The sequence below is a fragment of the Coffea eugenioides genome, chromosome 2 (assembly GCF_003713205.1).
Source record: "Coffea eugenioides isolate CCC68of chromosome 2, Ceug_1.0, whole genome shotgun sequence".
Classification (NCBI taxonomy): Eukaryota; Viridiplantae; Streptophyta; class Magnoliopsida; order Gentianales; family Rubiaceae; genus Coffea; species Coffea eugenioides.
The window spans coordinates 35,847,768-35,871,937 of NC_040036.1; the positions used below are offsets into that span (position 1 = coordinate 35,847,768).

The following is a 24,170-nucleotide window of genomic DNA, read 5'->3' on the forward strand; positions in this document are numbered from 1 at the left end:
TAAACGCATCTGTGGTTAGGAAAATAAATACGAAACTCCCTCATTGTTTAAAAACACCCATTTAACCTCCCTTGCGCTCTGAACTTCTTTGGATTGTACCTGCTAATAGGTTGGGAAGTGGTAATAATATACAATACCAAAAATACCCTCATTTATAATATCTCAAAAGGCACAGCTGCAATTAGTAGATCTTGAGTGGTACTTCAGGTGTAGAGAGAGAAAGTGGATGAAACCTTAAACCTATAGCCAAGATCCGCCGCAATCACTATCATCTTCCGCGACATCAATAAACTACAGAATTGTCGTGTGTATCTCACAAATGAAAAAGGCATTTCTGTGCAGATTGATCGAGGGTTGCGAAGCATGCATAGCGATTAACAAGGTAATCTCAGATCTGAACCCTAAATTTACTTGTGTTGATTGGTTTCATGATAGACATTTGGTAGTATATTGTTGGAGATATTTCGAAACTTGGTAAAAGAAGTGATAGCTTTGGCTTAGTCAGAAGTATTGCCGACAATATTTATCGAAAAAATTTATAAAAAAATTGCTAAGTATGCAAAAGTAGAAAAGAATGGGTCTTTTTGGAGTAATCTAGACTATTGTGGTTCATACTAGTATTGATTATGTTTTTTAACCTTTTAGATGAGTATGTTAATGCTGACTATGCTTTTTGGAAACTAAAAGTGTATGACATATTGCCTGTCCTTTTCGATACATAAGAAAATTAAATTAGTAAATTTATCTCTGTTACTTTGGTTCAGTTGTATAAGAATGGGAGATAATCCGTTTAAGAGTATAGACATATACATGCATTATGGTGGAAATTTCAAATGAAAACTGAGAATTAGATACACTGGCGAACTAGTGAGAGTATTTTGTGGATGGGACCCTGATGAATTATCTCCATTTGACTTTCAAAAGATGTATGACACAATTGAGTGCGGCGTAAGCAATATGGATTTCTAGTACTCTATCCCCTTTCATGACCTTGAAGTTGGTGTTGTTAGTATTAAGGATGATGCCGAAATCGAGTTATTGACAATATGTTATGAAAGGCTCCAGAAATGCATATATATGTTGAGAAAGGGCCTGAATCCATTGAAGTTGTGTCTTCGGATGAAAAATTATTGTACAAGAGAGTGACTGATGATAGCTTACTTGCACTTCCATATCATGATAATTGGCAATTGGCATGTTTAGATTGGATTATCTGCATCTGTTAAAGGCAGTGATAACTTTGACCCTATAGTTATTGGGAATGAGTACAATAATGATATTTTACACATTAACTGTAGAAGAAAGGGCATCTGTGATGAAGGGTCATCACAAATAGAGTCGGATCCAACTTTTGTGGGACCACATATAGAGCAAATACATGATTCAACTAATAAGTCCAAGTGGAAGAAAACAATAAATGGTAAAAAAACTAAGTGGCAAAGAGTAAAATTAACTGCAAGGAAGTCAGTCAGGCAGTTAGTTAAAGAGAAGGAAAAAGTTGATACAACTATAGAGGTCTAGCAGTCTCCCACAAGAAATTCAGCAGAAGAAACAACATTTGGGATAGATCCAACAGAAGAAACAACTAATTTGAGGGGAGAAAAAACAGCTAATGAAGGTGGAGAAAAAGATGTTGTCATACCATACTATTCAGATCTCCCGGACTGGCTAAGAGAAGGACTAGAAGGGCCTAAAGATAATGATATATTTTCAGGCTTAAATGGTCAAGAATCAACATAGGCATCTATTAATTTAGGATCTGTAAATTTTGTTAGAGTTGGTTTAGAGTAACAACAAGAAAATCAGCAAGCCAAAACTAGAAAACAAGCTGGTATAGATCGGCAACAAGAAAATCAGCAATCCTAATCCAGAAAACAAACTAGTTCAGAGCAGCAGCAATAACATCAGCAATCGAAATCAAGAAAACAAGCAAAGAACCAGACCCATGAAGAGGGGAGTCAACCAACACCAGGTGTGGATGATAGATGCCGTGTCAATGAGCAGGAAGAGAACTAGAATGAGCCAGTAGAGGATGATGAAAGCTATTTGACAATGGGATAAGATCTGATGAAGAAAGCATCCCTATTTACAGTTACTTCAATGAGAAGAAAAAGTTTAGGAAAGAGCACTTTGAACTAAAGGTTTGACAGAAATTTACTAGCTTCTCTAAATTTAGCAAGACTTTAGTGGAATGGGAAATTAGGGAGGGTATGAGCACAAATACATCAGAAATGAAGGCTCTCGAATCACAACTAAATGTGCGAAGGGGTGCAGTTGGAGAATTCATGTATGCAGAATCCAGAGAACAAAGACTTTTATGATCAAAACTCTTAAACGAGAGCACCATTGTGGTAGGGATTACAGCAATAGACATGCCACTTCAACATATCTAAGTGAAAAATTTCAGGCCAAGGTGAGGGATGATCCTGGGTGCAGTACTCTTGGCATAGTAAATGAGACAAGAAGACTATTTATGTTAGACATTAGTAGGAAGAAAACTGCCAGAACAAAGCAGAAAGCATTAGAGGCACTTAGGGAAAATGACATGGATCAATATCACAGGTTTTGGAATTATGTAGCCACTGTAAAAAAGTCCAATCTTGATACTCATATTTCATTGTAGATTGATAGGCAAGGTGTTGAGGAAAAAGCTACATTTCAGAGGATATTCTATGGATTAGGTGGTCTAAAGAATGGTTTCCTAGAAGGTTACAAACCTATAATAGGACTAGATGGCTATTTCCTAAAGAGTCCCTTTGGAGGTCAGCTGCTTATAGCCATGGGTAAGAATGCCAATAAAAACATGTTTCCTATTTCCTTTGCTATTGTTGAGGTAGAGAACTACGACAACTGGAGCTAGTTTTTGAGAGAATTAATCACCCAAATTCGAGGAGGAAACAAAGAAGTGGCTTACACTTTCATTTCGGATAGGCAAAAGGGTCTTGTCTATGCAATTGAGGAGTTGTTCCTTGAACTAGAGCACAAATTTTGCCTGAAACACATGTTCAAGAACTTCAAACAAAGATTCAAGAATCAAAACCCTAGAAACATGTTCTAGGAAGTTGTTGCAGCAGCAAGCATGCCCGAATATGATACTGCCCTATCAAATCTTGAAAGGGCTGACCTAAAGGAAGGTGACAAACTAACAATTGTAGGATGGTTCAAATGGTTACCTCTAAAGCTTTGGTCCAGAGCCCACTTTAGTACTGCTTGTAGAAGTGATATGTGCATCAACAACATTAGTGATTTTTAGAACCAAAGGGTATCCAAATACGGCTAAGAAGGTTGGTAACCAAACGAGAGGGCATGCTGAAATACGGTAGCACTTTATGTCCAAACATTCACGAGAAGTTAGAGAAACTGAAGATAAAAGCAAGAAACTGTGTCGTGGTTTATGGAGGAAATAGGAATTTGGAAGTTGATGGCTATGGAAGGACTAATGTCAATTTGGATATGAAGACGTGTACCTGTGGCCATTTTCAACTTAGTGGAATTCCATGGGTGCATGCGGCTGCTTGCATTCAAAGCAGAAAGTTGGAATTCGAGCAATTTGTTGATGCTTATTACTATAGGGAAGCATATTTAAGGGCCTATAACTTCACAATTGGTCTTGTTCTTTCGAAGCAGTTCTAGGTGGATAGCAAAATGCAGTATTTGAACCCACTATTGGTAAAAAAACAGCCTGGTAGGCCAAAGAAGCAGAGGAAGAAGGGTCCAAATGAACCTACAAATCAGCATAAAGCAAGCAGGAAGGGTCTGGCAGTCTACTGCCGGAGGTGTTTGAAATCTAAACATAACATTAGAACCTGCAAATTAGCAATTCACCATATGTCCAAGCTTTACAAGATAATGTAACATTCGAGAACCAAATCATTTCTCTAGTTTGTTTTGTTGCTGCTTATACATCCAGCCATTTCGATGTGAACTATAGGCACTGAAACGTGGTCTAACAACTTCAAATGCAACATTCATGGCTTCTGTAGCTCAGACTAGTGTCTCAAGTACTACTGCTACTACTCTCTCACAGGTACTAGTTCTCAATTGCCTATTTTTGGATGCTGTGATCTGCTTGCATACTAAGCAGTGCCACTTATAAGTAGGAACCAAGTTAGCCTATAAGTGGTACCAATCAAGAAAGCTAGAAGAGTAGATCTTCAAAGAAGAAGCAACCAGCTGCAGGAATGTCAAGATTGTGACATTGTGGCTCCAAGAGACCAAGAAAATGAACTGTAGTTATCTCTCTTTTGTTTGTTGAATATACTAGTTATGTTAATCACATTGATCCCTTCTGGGATTGAATTGTAATATTTTTGAAGCTAGAAAACTCAGTTTTTGGTTATGTTTTGGTAGATTGATACCATTATGGTATGGATGTGGTAATATGCTGCCTTTTTGTGGCAGTATTGCTGGTGACCTTTTTGGGATTGGATTATAATATTTATTCAAACTAGAAAACTCAAAATTTTGGCCTTGTTACGGTAGACTGATACCATTGTGGTATGGATGTGGCAATATGCTAGTGATATCTTTGAAATAGACTGGTGCTATCTTTGCTAAAAATGATTTAATTTGACAAGTTCATTGCGGTGTAATCTCGGGTCTTTCAATTTTTTTGTCATGTATTTTTTTAAATGTCCTACAACAAAACAACATAGCTTCATTCGTTCATCTTAATTAAAATCAGAATGTCTACTTCACTACATGCAATTGAAACTAGATGTGGCAACATGTTGGACATAACAAAATCTACTATTGTGCCCAACTCTCTCATCTACTACACATTTTTTACACTAATTTGTCCTAAACATTCATCTCATACATATAACAACCAGTGACAAAAGAGACACAACTACAGACACCATCATCATCATCTTCATAGCTCCGTCATTGCTTCGACATTGTGAATCTTCGACTGTAGTATCCCATAATGATGTTATAGTTATTACTTTCTATCCTTTGCCCAGAAATGAAAAATCTTTCCACCATTGCAGATCCAGTTGGTGAAACTCCTTCCATGTATGAACTTTGGTAGGATGATTCATTAGCGTCTCCCTCTCTACTAACTGGGTTGCATCATGTCCAAAATGAACAAGCACCATTTTCACATACAAAATACAACATATCTTTTGATGGTTTTTCAGATTCCACTACCTTAATCTTTGCTTTATTCTTGCAGAAACATCATCGATTTTGGTATCTTAGGTCCCTTGATCCACAGCCAAAGTTTTGGGAGCTTGACATTTTCAGTTTCTCCCTTGAACAAAGCTATGTTGTGCCCCCCAAAAGCTGCGCTCTTACGATTTTTGTCTTAATTTTGTGTCTCTCTGTCCAATTTTTCCATTTGCAGAACAACAACTATGGTGGGTTTCATTTGTAAGAGACATGGACAGCAAAATAGGAATGAAAACTAGTCGCTTTCAGTCACATGCGGCCATTAGGTCGCATCAATGTCACTTGCTAGCTTCCTAGCCGGTTAGCAGGTAAAATCCAAAGAAGTCCAAAGCATCGGGGGAGGGTTAAGTGGGTGTTTTTAAATAACGAGAGGGTTTCATGTTTATTTCCCTAACCACAGGGGGGTTTACTGTATTTTACCCTATTGATATTGGTGGTCAAACTAGAAAGAGGTGGAATTTGGGGCAGAACCCCTCTAAGAATTTGTGTTTCTCCCTGGTGTCTCAAGAGGAAATCAGGTCCTGCTTGAATTCTAACCCTGCTGGTAGACCTAGTTTGGAAGAACTATTCAGGTGATTTGTTTAAGGGCCTTAAGCCATTTGAAAAGGTGGTAGGGAAAATCTTTGAGGGGTGCGTTTTTTATGGTAAGGGCACCTACAAACTGGTGAAAATTCTTGGCCACTGGTTTACCAGGCCAAGTATGAGCCCATCAAAAGCTCTGATCACTATGTGGCTTCGAAGGTAATGGAGAAGGAGAAGTGAGTTGCTCCAGCAATCAGCTGAGATCAGTGTGGATGCTAATTCCCATCGATGTATCATCGGATTTATAAACGAATTGGCAAGCGGTACAAGTTATTGTGTCTCGATGCCCTTATTTGATGAGGGTTCACTGAGGCTTCTTTCAAGGAATCGATGACATGATGGTTGACCCGAGGATTGTATTGCCCTGGTTCGGATGGAAACCTTAAAAGGTCTTGGTTTCCTCCATGAAAATCATATGGTTCTCAAACGTGCCAGTCCAGACCGTATTTTTTTTCTATAGGAATCCTTTATGCATTGCTTTGGGTCATGATGCAACTCTGTGTCATGCTTGGAATTCTGACAATGCTAAAAATTCAGTGATAAATTCAACGATTGATGAATTCAGTCATGCTTAGGAAGTCTATGATGCTGGGGAGGCTTATTCCTCCAAGGCCGACATATGGCTCCTCAGATTAACTGCTTTGGAGTTGGCCTATCACCGCATCCCTGTCAAGACAAGAGCAGGCTTAATGGCTGTTATACATCAATCAAAACAATTGTTTGCCTACAGGACTGAAGCACCGCTTGTCTAGGGAGAAACGAGACAGTTCGCCAGCAATTTCGGTCACTTTGTCAGCCTATGCCTCCCTGAAAATCTAGCACAAAGACCATTAGCTATCCAGCTGTTGGAACATCCATCTTGAGAAGTTGCACTAGTCTTGAATGTTTCGATAAGGTGCTTTAAGTAATATGGCCATTTTGAAGCTTCTCCTCCCGAGTCTGCTTGAAGTATTTCGTGTTTTCGACTTACTGTTTTTGATGCTTAAAGGTGCTTAAGTAATGTGGCAAGTTTGAAAAGTTTTCCTGCCTATGCTAAAATGAGAAATTTCAAATTTTCGGTATGCTGTTTTTTGTGCTCTCAAGTTTATCTTGCTTACTTTTTGATATCCTTTTGTGAAATTTAAGTACTTAGATTTTTTTTTTATTTTGGGTTAATTATTGACCTTTTGAAATTGAGAATGCTTGGATGTTGGTGTTATAACAATTTTTTTTGGGCTGCTTCTTCTCAAATTGTTACTTGGGAGCTTTATTTTCCCCTGATAAGAAAGAAGATGAGGCATCAACAATTACTATCCCTGGCAAACCAACATTTATTTGCAACATGTCTTAGTATAATGATGGAATATCTTAGTGCCTTTAGAAGCATATTGCATTTGGTTATGCAGGTAAAATTTTCATAGGAAGGGGAAAATTAAAAGTAGAAATGCCTTTAATAATCATTTCACCAGTCAATAATTCCTTCAGAATGCCAATTGACACTGGATGTTGAAACTTTGAATGCATAAAACTATTTTTTTTTTTTGGTTGCCTGCCACGGTATCCAGGGTTTTGCCCTGACTAATCCGTTGGTCGACCCGGGTCGCACACCTGGCTGTGGTGGGTGAGTCTCCCAACAAGGATAGCTGCATACGCCAGATTTCGAACCCGAGACCTGCTTAAGCGGAACCAAGCTGCTTACCACTTGGTCCAACCCCAGTTGGTGCATAAAACTACTTTATTGAGAGGCAATTGGTGACATTATGTTTACTGAAGTGATTCTTTGCAATGCTACAGAACGAATGAACTAGTTATAAAACCAAACCGCATTGATAGCCTCTACTCGTGTCCTACCTCGTGAGAGCTAGATTTGCTAATGCTTTGAAAATTAAAGTTTTTTCACATTTTTATCATTTTTGGCACTGACGGGCTATGTTATTGCATCTGGATAATCCACCTAATTCTACCCTAAAATTCTATGCAGTTGTGTTTTTCTTCTTCATCTCCTCAAATCTTTTTTCCTTCCCCCCCCCCTTTCGTCTCTGTTTTGAACTTATGCCTCATGGTATGCCTAACTTGCGACCTTGATAATGATATGGCCTATTTCTTAATGTCAGTTTGCTGGCGCCTTCAAGCAATGTCAAGTTCTCAAACATTACTAAAATCTTTTTATTTGCTACAAGATCAACACTGTGTGCAAGGAAAAAGTGGAATAGGATCAGAGAGTTTGTCCAAAATTGTCTTATTTCTGCAGCTCTTTTGCGGAATATCCCATTCTGCTGGAGCAGCAGACCTTTTGGCAAAAAGTGCTTGTGGCTTCAATGTTTTGGAGCAGTTAGTCTTTCCTAGTCCTTTTTTGCAATATCTGCTGGATTTGAATTCTACTTAACATCCTCAAGAGAGAAGGACAACTTGTAGTTTCCACTCTAGACATGTATTATTGAGGTTGACGTTAGTCTGTTTTAGTTCTTTGATGCTTGCTAAATTGTGTGTTCAGTGCTTTGTACGGTTGTATGACTTTCTTCAAGCAATCTGTGCATTGTTGTTTTCTCATTCAGAAAACTTGCAATCCTTAATAGTTGTAAGAACTGGATTTTCTTTCTGCTGATTCAATTAAATATGTATGTATGTGTCTCTAGTCTTTCAAAATCATGGTTCGAAGACTCGGCCGAGACCGAGACGACTCGGCCGAGTCGTCTCCGTCTCGGCCTAGTCCGAGACGATACCACGATCGAAACGTTCCGAGATACGTGACAGGCCGAGACGTCACCGTAAACGGTTGAAACGACCGAGTCACTCCGAATCATCCCGAGTCAACTTGAATTTTTATTATTTTTACTAATTTTTAATTATTTTTATTTATCATATTTTTTACAAATTTTAGAATATTAAATATTTTAAAAATTTGTGTCTCACCAAGACCGCGACCGATATGCCAAGACCGATGTAGAACGTTCCGGGCCGCAACCGTGACCGCGACCGCGACTTTGAACCATGTTCAAAATGGAGTTTCTGAAGTATCAGGAATACATGCAATATCTGAAAAACAAAAGGCTTGGGAAAGAAGGGTATATGGCTATCAAGTTAGACATGGCTAAAGCTTACGATAGGGTGGAATGGCACTTCTTGAAAGCTATGATGCTTAAAATGGGTTTTTGTGAAAAATGGGTATACTGGATTGCAAGATGCATGGAGACTGTTTCATACTCTTTCAACTGCAATGGGGAGGTAAAAGGATATGTGAAGCCAGGTAGAGGGATAAGACAGGGTGATCCACTGTCACCTTATCTTTTTTTGATTTGCTCTGAAGGGTTCTCAAACTTACTCCAAAGATCTGCTGAGGATAGGAGCTTGAAAGACGTGAAAATTAGTAGGCAGGGACCAAATATTACTCATCTTTTCTTTGCGGATGACTCACTCATTTTCTATGGAGCTGATAAGCAGCAAGCTGAAGAAATCATGAGAATCTTAAAGGTCTATGAACAAGCTTCTGGACAATTGATCAACTTAGAGAAGTCATCTATGATCTTTAGCAAGAATGTAGAGAGAAGGCAGAAAAGTGAGATTTGCAGTATACTAGGGGGTATGGAAGAAGTGAAGCAAGGAAAGTATCTTGGTCTACCCATGGTGATTTCAAGGACAAAAGACCAAATCTTCGGATACATAAGAGAAAACATCAATAGAAGATTGGAAGGCTGGAAGAATAAGCTGTTAAGCAATGCAGGAAAGGAAGTTATGATTAAAGCTGTCACAATGGCCATGCCCACATATGCTATGTCGTGCTTCAAATTGCCAAGGAAACTTTGTAATGATATCAGTTCAGCTATGGCAAACTACTGGTGGGGGAAAGCTAATGGGAAAAACAAAATGCACTGGATTTCTTGGCGGAAAATGGCTAGGGACAGAAAGGAAGGGGGACTGGGGTTCAAGGATTTGGAGGCCTTCAACAAAGCTCTATTAGGTAAACAGATCTGGAGGATAATCACCAAGCCTAATCTACTTATGAGCAAGGTCCTGAAAGCCAAATATTTTCCTAAGGGGTCTATCTTTAATTGCAAAGTGCAAGGCTGTGCGTCTTGGTTTTGGAAAGGCCTGATAAGTGTGAGGGAGATGGTGGAAGAAGGTGTACTGAGGAGAATTGGTGACGGGAGCAGCACTAAAATATGGGATCACAAGTGGATACCAAAAGCCCCGAATGGCAGGCCTTCTACTCCAAGACCCCAAAACTATGAGTATGACACAGTCCAACAACTCATCACCAACAGAAGATGGAACACAAATATAATCTTTAGACTCTTCAACAAATCTGATGCAGAAAGTATACTCAGTATTCCAATAAGTCTAGCTGGTAGAGCAGATTCTAATTATTGGAAATACAGTGAAGGGGGTGTGTACACAGTAAGATCAGGCTACAAGAGATTAATGGAAGATAGTTCAGGCACAAAAACAAATATGGAGAATGCAGGAACAAGCCTTGATGCTGGTGGTATCCAAAACAAACATCTTTGGAACACTCTGTGGAAGCTCAATATTAAGCATAAAGTTAAAATCTTCATCTGGAAGTGTATCAATGGTGTTTTACCTGTTAGAGAGGCTATACACAAGAGAGCTGCATTAGGGGATCCAGTGTGTAAAGGATGTGGAGAAGAGCCTGAGACAATTGAACACACCTTACTGCAATGCCCTCTAGCACAGAAGATTTGGGAAGTAGCTCCATTAATATGGGATGGAGCTAAAGACCAGACAGGGAACTTTCAAAGATGGTGGAGTACAATTACTGAGGCTAGGAAAAGGCAAGAAGGGAGAAGCCACATGGGACTTACGGCTAATATACTGTGGCAGATATGGAAGGACAAAAATAAGAGGGAGTTTGAGCATCATACTGGCAGCCATCCGTGTAGTGTTATTCAAAAAGCACACAAGGAGTGGCTAGAACTAGAGGATCTAGAGCCTATGAAGAACTCTAGGAGTACAACAGAAACACTGACGACTTTGGAAGAGGACTGTCATGCACAACAAAGCCAGGACCTCATCATCCTGAAGATGGCAACCAGAAGATCACAAAGACATGCAGTGCTGGGAATTGGAGTTGACATTTCTAGGATGCAAACGGGGGCAAAGGAGTTGTGGGCCTTAAAAGACAGAAGCTCGGGTGACCAAAATATTGCTGATGCCGCAGCTGTTCAATTGATTTTATGCAAAGCTTTGGACAGACAGTGGAGCAACATCAGTATACAAATTCACAACAAGGACCTACTGAAGTGCCTCAAGTTTGGCAAATCCTCAGACTGCAGATTGACAACAATCCTTGAAAATATATTGTGTTTAAAGTCTTTGTTTCGAGTGTGCTCCTTTAGCTTAGTTAATTATGATGATAAGGATGTTTGTGCTAATATTAGCTCTTATGCCTTAGGCATTTTGTTGGATGAGGAAGTTCTTGTTCCTCCGTGCTAATGAGCACGTGATGTACATATTTTCGGGCCTTTGCTCGATTTGTTAACTCTTTTTTATAGTTCAATGCAAGCAAACTAACGTTTCGAAAAAAAAAAAAAAAATATCAGCATATTTTACACTTGCAGACACTAATTCTGGAAAAACTAGAGATAAATACATAGCGAGTCAGGATTTGTTGTTTTTTCTTTCATCCTTGTAGTCACTGTGCTGACAACTTCCAAAGTCTCATGAAGAGCTTATTGTTTCCTAAATTATCCATTATGTTTGACAATTGGCAGTGGTTCAACTTGAGGATATGCTGGCTTCTAGCCACTCTGGTATCTTCAGTGCTTTAGTCTAGATATATATTGAACTCTTGCTAACATTTTGTATGGCAACTTGTAATAGCTTCAACTTGATCCATTTTTTGACATGCTGGCTTTCAGTGCATGGAAACTTGAATTTACTTGGTTTAATTTTATCAAAAGTTTGTCAGAGAAGTTTGTTTTGAGTATATTTTTAGTTGATATAGAAGACGTGCTTGATATAAAGTACATATCTCAAATATGATACTTGATATGTGCCCTCTTAAAGCTGTGAAGTCCTTGAATGTTCCGTGTTCTGTGAAAGATGTACATATCAACATCATAATATCTTGACTGTAGTTTAGCATCTGGACTGTACGTAGATCTTGTAAGGTCCAATCATAGAAGAAGTGGTTTATCACCTCGATGAAGATTTGGTCTTTATAGCCAGTACCTTACACAACCCAAGGAGAAAGCCCAATGGAAAATCATAGGGTTTTACCTATAAAAACCTTAGTGTTGACAGTGACTGGAGAAATGTAATGTTCACTGCAAGTGTTACTTTTCTACCAGGAGATGCCTGATAATGTGTATTAGTGACTTTGAGTGTGTTATATGTAAATTTATGAATGTACACATAAAATTCCTTTGTTGTGTCAAATAGTTCTTTAGCTACAATTTCAGTGAGAATCCACTCCCAGACTTGGTACATTTCTTTCTATGCATGATATATTTGGTTCATTAAACTGCAAGACATCTTAATGTATTTTGGCTTCTGAACTCGCAATAAATTGGCATTATGGTAACGAATGGTTTATGAATCTATTCAAATTAATCAGCATGTTTTGTTGTGGTTCACATTCATAATTCAACAAGATACCACTAGGGGTGTCCTGGCATGTAGCTCACACCATCAGGGTGACACAGCCGAGCATTATTTCTCAAATTTTGTAGTTAATGCGAGACTGCTTAATCTCAAATGGTTCAATATAATTGAGCATAATATTAATGTGTGGAATGGTATGATGAAAGTGGTTACTTAGATTTGTATTTTTGACTAGTGCACTTTAAGTTTTCAGTCTATACCTTTTGCTTATGCTTACAATTTTCTTCCAGCTTCACAATGTTCTGACTTCTGGACCTTTAAGTTTCTAAATGTTTAACCAAAAACTGATGCATAGATTGAACTCTTTTTCCTAATCCTCTTGTTCCACCGTGTATTTTAGATCCTTGCACTAATTCATATTTTGCAAGATCTCTACATATTCTTTGCTTAGAATTTTTTTCTTCCTGAAGCTCAAAAGTTTTGGACATGATTTGGTAGGTCAATGGATGCAACATAAATGAACACTGTATTACACAGGAAGACATCCCCAAGGCGTTCCGCCCTGGAAATTCAAAGATGTCTACTTGAGTGAGATTCACATTAAAGGCATCGAACACTGTTCCCCTTCATGTGACCAGTCGTAGCATCCATGGGAAGGCATTGGGAGAATGCAGAACTGACAAAAATATCAAGCAAAAGACTAACATTATTGTAGGAAGCCATGTTGTGAATTTGCTAGAGGGTAGCCAAAACCCAAAAGTGCTTATTAGCTTTCTGGTTGCGAGGAATTAGGTAAGTTGGTATATTTACAGAATCCCCTTATGCACGGCGTTGGGGCAACTTTTCAAATATGGCTGTCAATTAACGTAGGTTGTGTTGGATGCATGGATTGTATCTCATTACATATTTGTTTGGCATGTGCTTAATGTCGTGCAAGTTATCAAATAAGCAGTCGATTGACACTTTTTTCTTCATTTAGCTAAGTCTGTATCTCATTGCATCATGATTTAAAATGACACTTGATCCTTCATTTGGATTGAGTCGATCGTGAGATTTAACTCCTTTTTGAATTTGAAGCTGTCAATTCTCTAGTTTGCCATTCTTGATCAGAAAAAGTAATTAACTCTGACTTTTTTGTCTCAACACTGGTTAAGTCGAGCAAGTAAACTTAAATGCTAAGAACTCGCATGCATTTATCTGATAAAATTGAAGATGACAGCTTCGATCTTTTCTTATTGTTTTCTGTAGTAAATTATACTTCTTTTTAGTTTTATAATTATGAAGAATACTTTTTATAATTATGTTTACAATTATATTTCTTCAAAAAACTCAATAGCGCCAGAAACTAATTAGGAAAATTCAATGGGCTTGCAATGCTTCAGTTTTTCTTCTTGTTTTTGGTTGAAACATAAAGCATTCTACTTGAGTTGTGTGATTTTATCTTAGGTTTTGGGGTTGAGGGATAAAAGAGGAAGACTATTATATTTTGGTTTTAAAAAACTTTGTAAACTAATAGCTACTTGTGTGTATATTATGGCATCATTTACAAGAAGTTTTGTGTCAATACAATAACAGTAGTAGTATGCAACTTGCTTAGATTAAAGCTGGCAATAGTTCGGTAGAGAACTAAGATAGTTCCTAATCTGGATTTTTATTAATTTCAATGCAATTGGTCAGTTTTGTTGGTACACTTGCACCATTAAGATTAAGTTAATTTAATATTCCTACTTTTCATGATTTACTTGTGAAATTTCACTCAAAATAGAAAATATAAAACCATATATCAAATTTCAAGAATCATAAGAATCACAAGGATTGCCCAAATTAACATTGGAGCTAACCTTTACTAAGTTGATGAACCATAGAAAATTAATTGTAACTTGTTTCTTTTTTGGATTAATTTTTCTTACATTATCCGTGTATATACTTACAGACCTATATACATGTCGCATTATTTCAATTTGAATTTAAATACTGAATTTTTGTATACATGACCTGCATCTAAATGTGTTAATGTATACATTCATCTAAATGCATTAATGTATACATTGACCATGCGTAAAAGATGTTAATGTACAAACGGACAATTTATAAATATTCCTATACTTGTCAAGCATTTACAATGATATAATGACAGTACTTATCAGTTTACAATGAGATAAGATACGTTGAATTTGAACGATTCTAAATTAGTAAGTAATCTAATCCAAATCTGAATTGACCACTAATTTGAAAATTCAAAAGATATTTACAAATGTCTTTAACTCAGTCCAACAAGAGTACGGTAGAGCAAATAGAATGGTGGAATGATCCACCTGATTTTGAACCACTAAACTTGCTGGATATTTCATTTGCAAGTTGATGCATCAAATCCTGCTTTGATGTCATAAAGAAACCAAGAAAAGGAAAAAGGTTCAATAGCAGTATAGCACTCGTGGGATTGCTGTTTGAAATGTAAGTTAGATTAGTATTGCAATTGTCAAAAGTCAATTTGGGTAGCAAAACCTCAGAGGAAATGATTTCATGTCCTTTTTTGTTTGTTCCAAATTAATCTTAAACGAGAGGTTCCGTTGTTAACTTGTTAAGGATGTGATCATGCATCGTGGCTCCATAGTCATCTAGAGGAAAGAAGTGATACAAATTATGAAAAAGGGTAATTAAAATTCAAGCTTTTTCTTGTGTTTCAGGCTCTGAAAATTTTACCCTAATGATAATAATTAGGCAATAAGAAAAGCTAAAACACTAATTAACAGCAAAGTCAAATGCTGTAACGTGCTTTATTGGCAACCCTTTGGATTTTATCAGTTCAAAACCAATTACATTTGGCATGACAGGATTTGTACACTAGTTCTTAATTTATACACCCTCAATTATGGCCAAAGAAGAAAAAGGTGTACACTTCAATATTTGGTCAAAAAATGGCCAACCTCAGTAATTGCTAAACGCCTAAACCAGATGTGCCTCCTTGAATTTTTGTTCTTCAAATATTTCTGCTGAATCAGATATTCAATGCAAACATATTGGAAAAATCACCCATCAAGATCACCTTTAAATACATCCCCCATTTTGATCTCTTGCAAACACACTTCTTTTATTATACTCCCTCCGTCCCATTTATAGTGTCATACTTTCCTTTTTGAGCTGTCCCAAAATATTTGTCACTTGCTAAAAATAGTAAAGACTTATCATTCACTTTCACTCTTTTACCCTTTTGGTCCCCACAATAATCAAGTTATGTGTGCCCTTTAAACCCACTTGTTCAGTATTCATGTGTTTGAAAAGCCCATATGAATATGTGCGTGGAGTAAAAAACCATGAGAAACTTGGTTGAAACCTCAGCGTGCAAAGCACGCACAAGATATGTGCAAACAAAACAAAAGTTCTGGTCCTACCATCCAGAAGTTGTTTAGGCTTTAATTTGAAATGGCAGAACCGATTGCATTTACACGAAGAGCTTGGGCGAGGGACAAAACGGTAAGCAACTCACCTATGCTGGAACTATTCATAAAAAGCACAGTTTTCTAAGTGCGACGAAATTTTTGGGACGGAGGGAGTAATTATTAGTAAGTAACTAAGAAAAGTATCCTTTGTCTGCCCTAGCCGAAAAAACACATAGCCTCCTTAAATGTTATTATCAACCTGATTAAACAATTATTTTTGTATTTAAAAAACTTCCTTTTTCAAGATTTATACGTTTTATTATATTTCAGCCGTAAAATAGGTATTGATGATTTCAGAAATTTGAAGTTTCTCATGATATCACTTAAACACCTCTAAAGTTTAAAAAATTTTCATAAACTATTATTGCTAATTTATTATAAGTTTTACATTAAACTTGAAAGTTCGTGCATATACTCTCATAGCTTATAGCTTATGTATCATGTCTGACATCACCCAGTTCTCTCTCGTGACCATCATGACCGTCGTCCACCTTAAAACTCCGGTTTCCACAGGATCCAATTTTAACTTATCATTTCGACAAAAAAAAAAAAAAAAGACCTCACGACAGTTGTCCACCTCACACTTCCAAGGACCATTCTTTGTATTAATGCTTCCTTTTTTCTAAGAAGACAGTATAGTATATGTTGACAAGGGTTCTTAGAGGTGGTGGGATGAAAGAAAGGATTGCTTTACAGGTACGTAATCCAAAAACAATAGGATTTGAAACTTAGAAAGTTGATAAGAAGGTATTATATAATTATAAGGTACGTGTCATGGTGCGATGTGTTGCACTACTGTCAATCATGTTTAACCAAATCAATAAAGTAATTCTATCATGTTTAGCAAGGGCAGAACTAGGGGGATGCGGAGTGGCCTCATCCCCCAAGTTTTATAAAATTTAATTTTCTTTTCCTGTAAAATTAAAATTTATAAAAATACCTTTTTATAAATTTAAGCTCTCACCCTTGCAAAAGCCTAAAACATTTTAGTTTCCATGTTAAAGTTTAGGTATCCTAAAGGTTGCCCCCTCAAATTATATTTTCTGGTTTTGTCTATAACGTTTAGTACCTACTAGACAAATTAATAATTCTATTTTTTCATTGTCAAACCATCTATCTCAAAATTAACAAAATAAAAACTATTTCACTTTCACTCATATGGACCACATTGAGTATATTCCGTCATAAAGAAGACATGAGGGTCGTCCACAAGTGCGGTCCAATTGTACATCTGCAATACACGACATGGAATGTACCTATCTTTGAATTCAATAACCGTAGTTAGATTTAAGAAAACAAATCTTCGATAAGAAGAAAATCATGTGTACATGCACGTGTGTAAAGAAGTGATAAACCATTGAAGTTTACCTAGTGATCAGAAGAATACTCTAAGAATCTTTTGCACTGTTAAGTTCAGGATTCAAATTTCATGCTTGGGAGTTGGAGGTAAGTATGTAAAGAAGTGATAAATTTCGATAATAGATTTTGTGCATTTTGATTGCGAGTTATTCAAGAAAAAATTTGTAGAATATTTTCTAGACACGTTTCTCATTTACCTGTTCATCTTGTATAGATTACATCACTAAAATGTATTTTTCTACAAATTCTCCCATCCAAATAGATCCAGTTCTTGATTTTTTTTCAAAACTAAACAAAAATTTGTTATTGCTCAGAATCGATGATGGAAGAAGCTTGAGCGATAGAAGAACAAGTGGCGAATGGAAACAAGGGTAGAAATGAAAGTTTGAACATCATTGAATGGTCAAAGACTCAAAGCTGTCATGGCTTAAATTTGAAGTCCCAGGCCGGCAGGGGGAAGGGGAATTTGAAGCTCATGAATTGAGATCTTGATTTCAAATCTCTCTATTTTTCCTGCTTTTACGGCCCCACAAATTTTCCCTGCTGAAAAAAAGAGAGAGGGAATTAGTGTTTGCAAGCCTAAACATTTATTATGCTTGTCTTCATGCACTTTGATATATATGAACATCGTACTCAACGATTGCCATCGAAGATTCCCCTCAGCCAATAAGTACAGAAATGAGTGATCATCTTTTTCTGCGTTTTAGCCTTTAGGTGCCTTTCTATTTCCATTTCCCACTCAGCCAATGAGAATAGAATTGAGTGATCATCTTTTTCAGAGCTTTAGTTGCCTTTTTATTTCCTTTTGCCACGATAGTTGGGACCTCTTGGCTACTACTTTACAAATTGAAAAGGAACCTTATGAAGGGGAAGAAAAAAAACAGAAAAGGAACCTTGTGAAGCCCTAGTCGTTTCTGCTATTACATTTTTTCTCGCACGATATTTATTCTCTTGGTCGAGAACGTAGCAATAGATACAGTTCAATTATATCTCAACATAAAGGGATAATTTTAGAAACCTCCTCTAAGGTTTTTGACCATTTTATTTGGCACCCTCAAATTTTAAAAAATTTCACTTCTTTCTCTTACTTTAAGTTTTTTTGTATCATTTATGACCCATTTTAAAATATAATATTAAAAATTTATTTTGGGGGGAGAGAATACAATTTCATTCCAATCTTGCCCATTTTCTTGTGATTTCTTGATTGTCAAAATACACCAAATTTTTCTCTTAATTTTTGTAAATTGATCGATAAAAATTTAAAAACTGATATCAGAAAACTCTTTAATAGTTTTTGTGCCATTGTTTTGAACAAGAAATGTTAAATTACTTAAAATTATGAATAATTTACAATACTCTTAAAATAACTTGCAATAATTTACAATCATAATATTACAACCATGATAATACCTTTTGGTACTAGCTTAAAAATAATACAAACAAATTTATATATAATTTTTAGCATGTTGTCTCTTTTAGCTTTTAAACCATCGATTTAGACTAAAAATTAGAAAATTGAAAAAAAAATGTAAATGATATATAAAACTTCTTAAATTTACTCACAACACTTTACAGTAAAAAAAATACACTATATTCTGTCCAACAAGAATAAGTCTTCATACTTTTTGTTTTTATTTCTTATTAATATACTCAAGTTTTTGTAATAAAAAGTAAGATAATAAAAGGGCAAATTTGGAACGAGAATATATTTACTCTCTCAAAATGAATTTTTTAATATTATATTTTCAAATGTGTTGTAAATAATACAAAAAATTTTAAAGTAAGAGAGGCAAGTGAGATTTTTAAAATTCAAAGGTGCTAAGTGAAACTGTCAAGGTTTCTAAAATTATCCCCAATATTAATAAGAAATACTTGGTACTGCAAAAGAAGCAATTAAGTATGTCTTTTATGCAATTAACCTATAGTAGTTTTCTTTTTTTTTTTTTTTTGTGCTTTGAATTTTCTTTTTTATAATCAACAGAGATATCCACATTTTCTTGAAAACCTTGAAGCCATGCCAATACATATGGTGGATGACAAAGGATCCACCAATTGGTTCAGTGATACAATAGTATGTACATACAGTTGTCAACAAAGATACAATTGGTTCGGATTAACTCTACTTTGCACTTTTAAATTTATATCACTTTCTCACTTTACACCATGAACTTCAATTTTGGACACTGTGCACCCTAAATTCTTAATTTCAAGCACTTTGTACCCTAAATTCTTAAATTTATTTCATTTAATTTCAATCAATTATTATATTCATAAAATTAATGAGATAAAGGGAGGTAAAATTTAATAGCAATGTACTTTTGTTATAATTGTGATTCCTCAACCTTTTTTGATCATATTTAGCAACTTATCATTGATTTATATGGTCTTAATTGTTAGCAAAATTAAGGAGGTGAAAGATGGTGCAAATTAATGACAATATATTATTTTATTTTGCTATGATACCTTGATACTTTTTAATTACTTTCAATATATTATCATTGATTTGTTGAGTTCTCTATGCCGTTAATTTTGCAAAAGTTGTCATTGACTGGAATCATATGGGACAAAATTGAGAGTTTAGGGTGTAAAAGTATCCAAATTAAGAATTTAGGATACAAAGTATCCAAAATTGATTCAGAGTGTAAAGTAAAAGATTGATACAAGTTTGGAGGTGCAAAGTGGAGTTTGCCCCAATTGGTTCAATACAACCAAATGTATCTACAGTGTAGTACAAATTATCTCACGTATCTATACTTCCTTCACTACTTTCAACGAAAGCATGTAAATTGTTTAATTGAAGTTGATCAGCTTCACTAGCACCAAATAAAGTAAGTGTAAAATTTATACACATTAACAGAGTGACAACAACCAAATATATCTACAATCTGGTACAAATTATCTCACATAACTATACTTCCTTCACTAGTTTCAACGAAAGCATGCAAATTGTTTTCTCAATTAATTGAGGTTGATCCAAATTAAGTAAGTGTGAATCTTATACACACTGATAAAATAACAATGTATACACTATCATAGTTAGACATATAATACATATGCAAAATTTAGATTACTTACCATACATCCAATTGTAATAATTTATACGTTATCAGTGTATCGAGGATTAATTTATTAATAATTAATTATTAGTAACATGATATATATACTAATCTTTCTCTCTCGAGTCAGACACCATGGCAGATTGACCATGAGCAGGATATTCAAATTGGGGCAGCTTAACAAGAAACCCTAAGTCACATTCCATCTTCCGTTTGAAATGTCCAACCCAATCTAGCTACTTATGTGTAAACTTATACACATTTTATCGTCCGTTTGAAAAGTCGAACCCAATCTAGCTACTTGTGTGTAAACTTGTACGAATCTGCCGAGCTACACTCAAAAACCCAGTATTCATTTTCAAATCCGCTGATAGCATACTGGAACACAAGTACAATGGCCACCACCAAAGCCTTCAGACTTGATGGGGTGAAAGTTTCAGAGTTCAAACCCTGTCTTCCACCATTTACCACTAATGTGGTAGGCCACTTTGAGTGGCTATCCGACGAATATGTAATGCACTCATCTGGGCCGGTAGGTGGTTCAGTCCTCTCCGGTTCTCTCTAACCTCCTTAGGTCCCCCTCTTCCATAGTATAGAATAGAATAAAATAAATATAGGGTCTATCGTTTCAGGCAAAAAAAAAAAAAAATACTGGAACACAAGTACGTAAGGGGATCATATTCTGGTATTGCAGTTTACCATGATTTTCTTCTGGAAAAGACTTAAACCCACCTGCAAAGAGTTAAATCCCACTGCAGGACGGTACGACAAACAAAGGTGAGTTGGATATACTTCCGTATGACGGCAGAACTCATTTCCACAATGCGATTTTGATGCAGCAATAAGAAATTATATCAAACTTGAAATCAGTCATCCTTTGGGGTTCTATAAATACCATCCTTCCTGTCAGTTGTGGACACATTCCTGCCTAGCTAATTTTAGTTTCAGCCAAACTACATATTCATACCTAGCTCAACTGAAATTAAACTTTCCATGGCATACCAGAGCGCCTACAATATGAATTACCAGATACTACTATGCTTGATACTCTTCTCCCTAGGCTTTCTCCTACCACTGCCATCCCATTCTGCTGATCCAAGCCCGTTGCAAGATTTCTGCGTTGCAGATCTTGATTCCTCTTTATACATTAATGGCTTTCCGTGCAAAAACCCTGATAATGTATCTTCACAAGACTTCTTCGCCAATGGGTTCCAACAAAGTCCAGGAGAATTCAATATTTTTGACGTCAATGTCACTCGTCAAGATGTTCGTCGATTTCCAGGACTCAACACTCAAGGGCTGTCAATGAACCGAGTGGTTTTGAAGCCCGGAGGGCTGAATGCACCCCATTCCCACCCTCGTGCATCCGAGCTGGCTCTAGTCATGGATGGAAAACTGCTTGTAGGCTTGGTGACAACCGGAAACGTTTTATACTGGAAAATTTTGACTTCAGGAGAGTTGTTTGTGATTCCTCCTGGGCTACTGCACTTCCAACTTAATATTGGACATGAGAACGCGCGCTTCTTCGCCTCGTTCAACAGTCAAAATCCAGGGATTCAGTTCGTCCCCCTTGCTCTTTTTAACTCCACGCCTTCGATTCCTGATCTCGTGTTGAGTACAACATTTCAAGTAAATCAAAGTATCATTGAGCTCATTAAGTCTAGGTTTGCAACTGTGTCAACTGTGCTTAAGTCATCTTATTAACACCCTATCCCAGGTGTTCTTCATTATTGTTGTCATATTAAATCAAGGCCAAAAAATAAAAATTTCTATACTATCGTTTAGTAGTATTTTGGTCAAGAAGTTTTAAGTAGCTCTTTTGGAGCAAGTTAGGGTATTGTTACTGTCTACCAGCTAGTATTGTATTAAATAATTTCTTATGGTTGTCAATAGTCATATTATTGATTTCAGTTAAGAAAAGTGAAATTTTAATAGTTTTGTTGTTGTATGTGTGTAATAAAACCTTCCTATATATATTGGTTTTGTGAAATTTATCTCCTATAGATTTGTTGATATAATTGTTGAGATTCTACATCTATATCAGAGCTATAGATTCATGAAATTGTTCCTGGAATAAGTTATGGAGTGCTCAGTCAACCGCATAAGGCCACGAGGTTTTTTTTTTTTTTTTTTTAAGGAAAAAAAAAAAAAAAAAACTCTCTATTGATTGCAAGCCTCAAGATGTGATTTTTACGCAAACAGGGTCGAAAAGAAGCAAACGATGTCGTAGATGGATTTCTCTCACAACATGGTACATAACTACGTTAGGTTTCTGATTTAAGAGGATTCAAAGGATAAAAAATAAATTATTTTCTTTGCAAACTCATAGCAAGTAGATTTAGGCATATACATCCACCCATAATGAACCTGTACAACCCTCCGGAAAGAGATTTTCACCAGTCCCTCTTCGTCGCGCCCACAATAATAGCAATAGTACCAAGAATGGCAGCAACAGTGCATGTAATATATCCAGGCTTTTCTCGAGGATCAACTTTTGCACAGAGTATGATGAATGCAGCAACATACCAGGGGATTGCAGCAAGAAAGAAGCCAATGATAAACAGGAACCAGCCAAGGCCAATGCCACAGCAAGGGAGACGACGCTGTCTTCCTGTTACAGGTGTTCCCTCAGCAACTGCATGTCCCGGGACAGCCTGATAACCATGAGCATAGTATGGTCGATCTGAGGCACCTGGAGATGGGACCGGCTGAGGGAAGCCGATCACTGGTTGAGGAGGGTAGTTGGCTACTCCTTGGAAAGTTCCATATTCGGGTGGTGGTGGTGGTGGCGGTGGTGGTGGTGATTCTTGCTTTTCTTCATCATCATGGTGGTGATGGTGGTGGTGGTGGGAGCAGTATCTCTCTTTCCCATCGTCACTCATTTTTCTTAGGCTAGAAGGATATTTCCTTGACTAGGTAAATGAATGAAGAAATTTGATTGATTGGAAGTATAAGTCGAAAATTAAAACAAAATTAAGTGCAATAATTGAACTTGGCTTTTGTTAGTTGGGGTAGCTCTGGCTTTGTCCATGCCCCTGATCCTGAAGAGTAGAGGAACAGTAATGGGAATAGGTCCTTGATCAGCTTTCGCATAAGGCCATGAGGTTGGTTCTAGAGTATTTAATTGGTCAAAATTTGGCCATAAAATTGGTCTGGAAATTATTAGTTTGATTGTGGATGTTGCAATAGAGATTGGTTAAGAATTCTATTATTGATTATCAAAATCACAAAGTGATAAATTATCAATGAATTGACATCAATAAAAACAGGTGCTTGGATTATTGTAGCAATTTAAAAACAAATTAAGCCCAAAAACTTGACGTGCGTGGGGTATACATATACAATTAACTCATCTACAATCAAGTTTTACATTTATAATTCCTAAATACCCCACACGCGAATTTTTTACAAGTATACAGGTCGTGAGCGAATATAGGGTATTAAGGGTTGAACCCATAAGGAAGAGTGGCAATTACCGGTGTTTTTCTAACTCCTTTATTATCTAGACAACTATAAACGTAAAATTAATGAAAATAACACTAGAAAACTCCTAGAGATATGGAATTCCTTACTACTCTTGCAAATCAAATTACCGGTTAAGTGAATGCTATTATCTTGGTTAGTTATGGCGTAATTTCCTAATGTATGTGAAACCTACTCTCGTAGTGAATCAACTATACTTATAGCTAAACCATACCTACTCTCATGGTTATGAAATTAACTACAATCTCATTTCTTCTATGAAATTACACGAAATAAATCACTAAAACCACAAAGGTGCTCCTCTACTCTCGTGAGTGAACTCCCTAGGTTTATCACTTCCTTGAACTAGTGTTAAATTCCAATTCTCATTGTAAACTTAATACCTTTAGATAATCACAATTAATGGTCTGTTAATCATGATTAGATAAGCAAAAGTGATAAATAACTTGCTCAAAATAATATTATCAAATAACCAAGTAAACGTCACTAACAAGATATAGAAAGTTCATCCATAACTCTAAGTATAAACTTTAGCAAA

The 24,170-nt window shown here is 36.4% G+C and overlaps 2 protein-coding genes across 2 annotated transcripts; one reads left to right on the plus strand and one right to left on the minus strand.

The window, feature by feature from the left end:
• Positions 1 to 21,028: 21,028 nt before the first annotated feature.
• LOC113761476 (germin-like protein 1-2) lies at positions 21,029 to 22,053 on the plus strand. The gene has a single exon (XM_027304477.1). The coding sequence runs from the start codon at positions 21,143 to 21,145 to the stop codon at positions 21,851 to 21,853; it is 711 nt and encodes a 236-aa protein (XP_027160278.1). The 5' UTR covers positions 21,029 to 21,142; the 3' UTR covers positions 21,854 to 22,053.
• Positions 22,054 to 22,351: 298 nt separating this feature from the next.
• Positions 22,352 to 23,223, minus strand: LOC113762392 (60S ribosomal protein L18a-like protein). The gene has a single exon (XM_027305834.1). The coding sequence runs from the start codon at positions 23,029 to 23,031 to the stop codon at positions 22,543 to 22,545; it is 489 nt and encodes a 162-aa protein (XP_027161635.1). The 5' UTR covers positions 23,032 to 23,223; the 3' UTR covers positions 22,352 to 22,542.
• Positions 23,224 to 24,170: the final 947 nt, after the last annotated feature.

What these genes read in the sequence shown, in the direction of transcription:
- LOC113761476 (XM_027304477.1), top strand. Translation starts at nt 21,143, where the DNA reads ATGGCATACCAGAGCGCCTACAATATGAATTACCAGATACTACTATGC.
- LOC113762392 (XM_027305834.1), bottom strand. Translation starts at nt 23,031, where the DNA reads ATGAGTGACGATGGGAAAGAGAGATACTGCTCCCACCACCACCACCAT.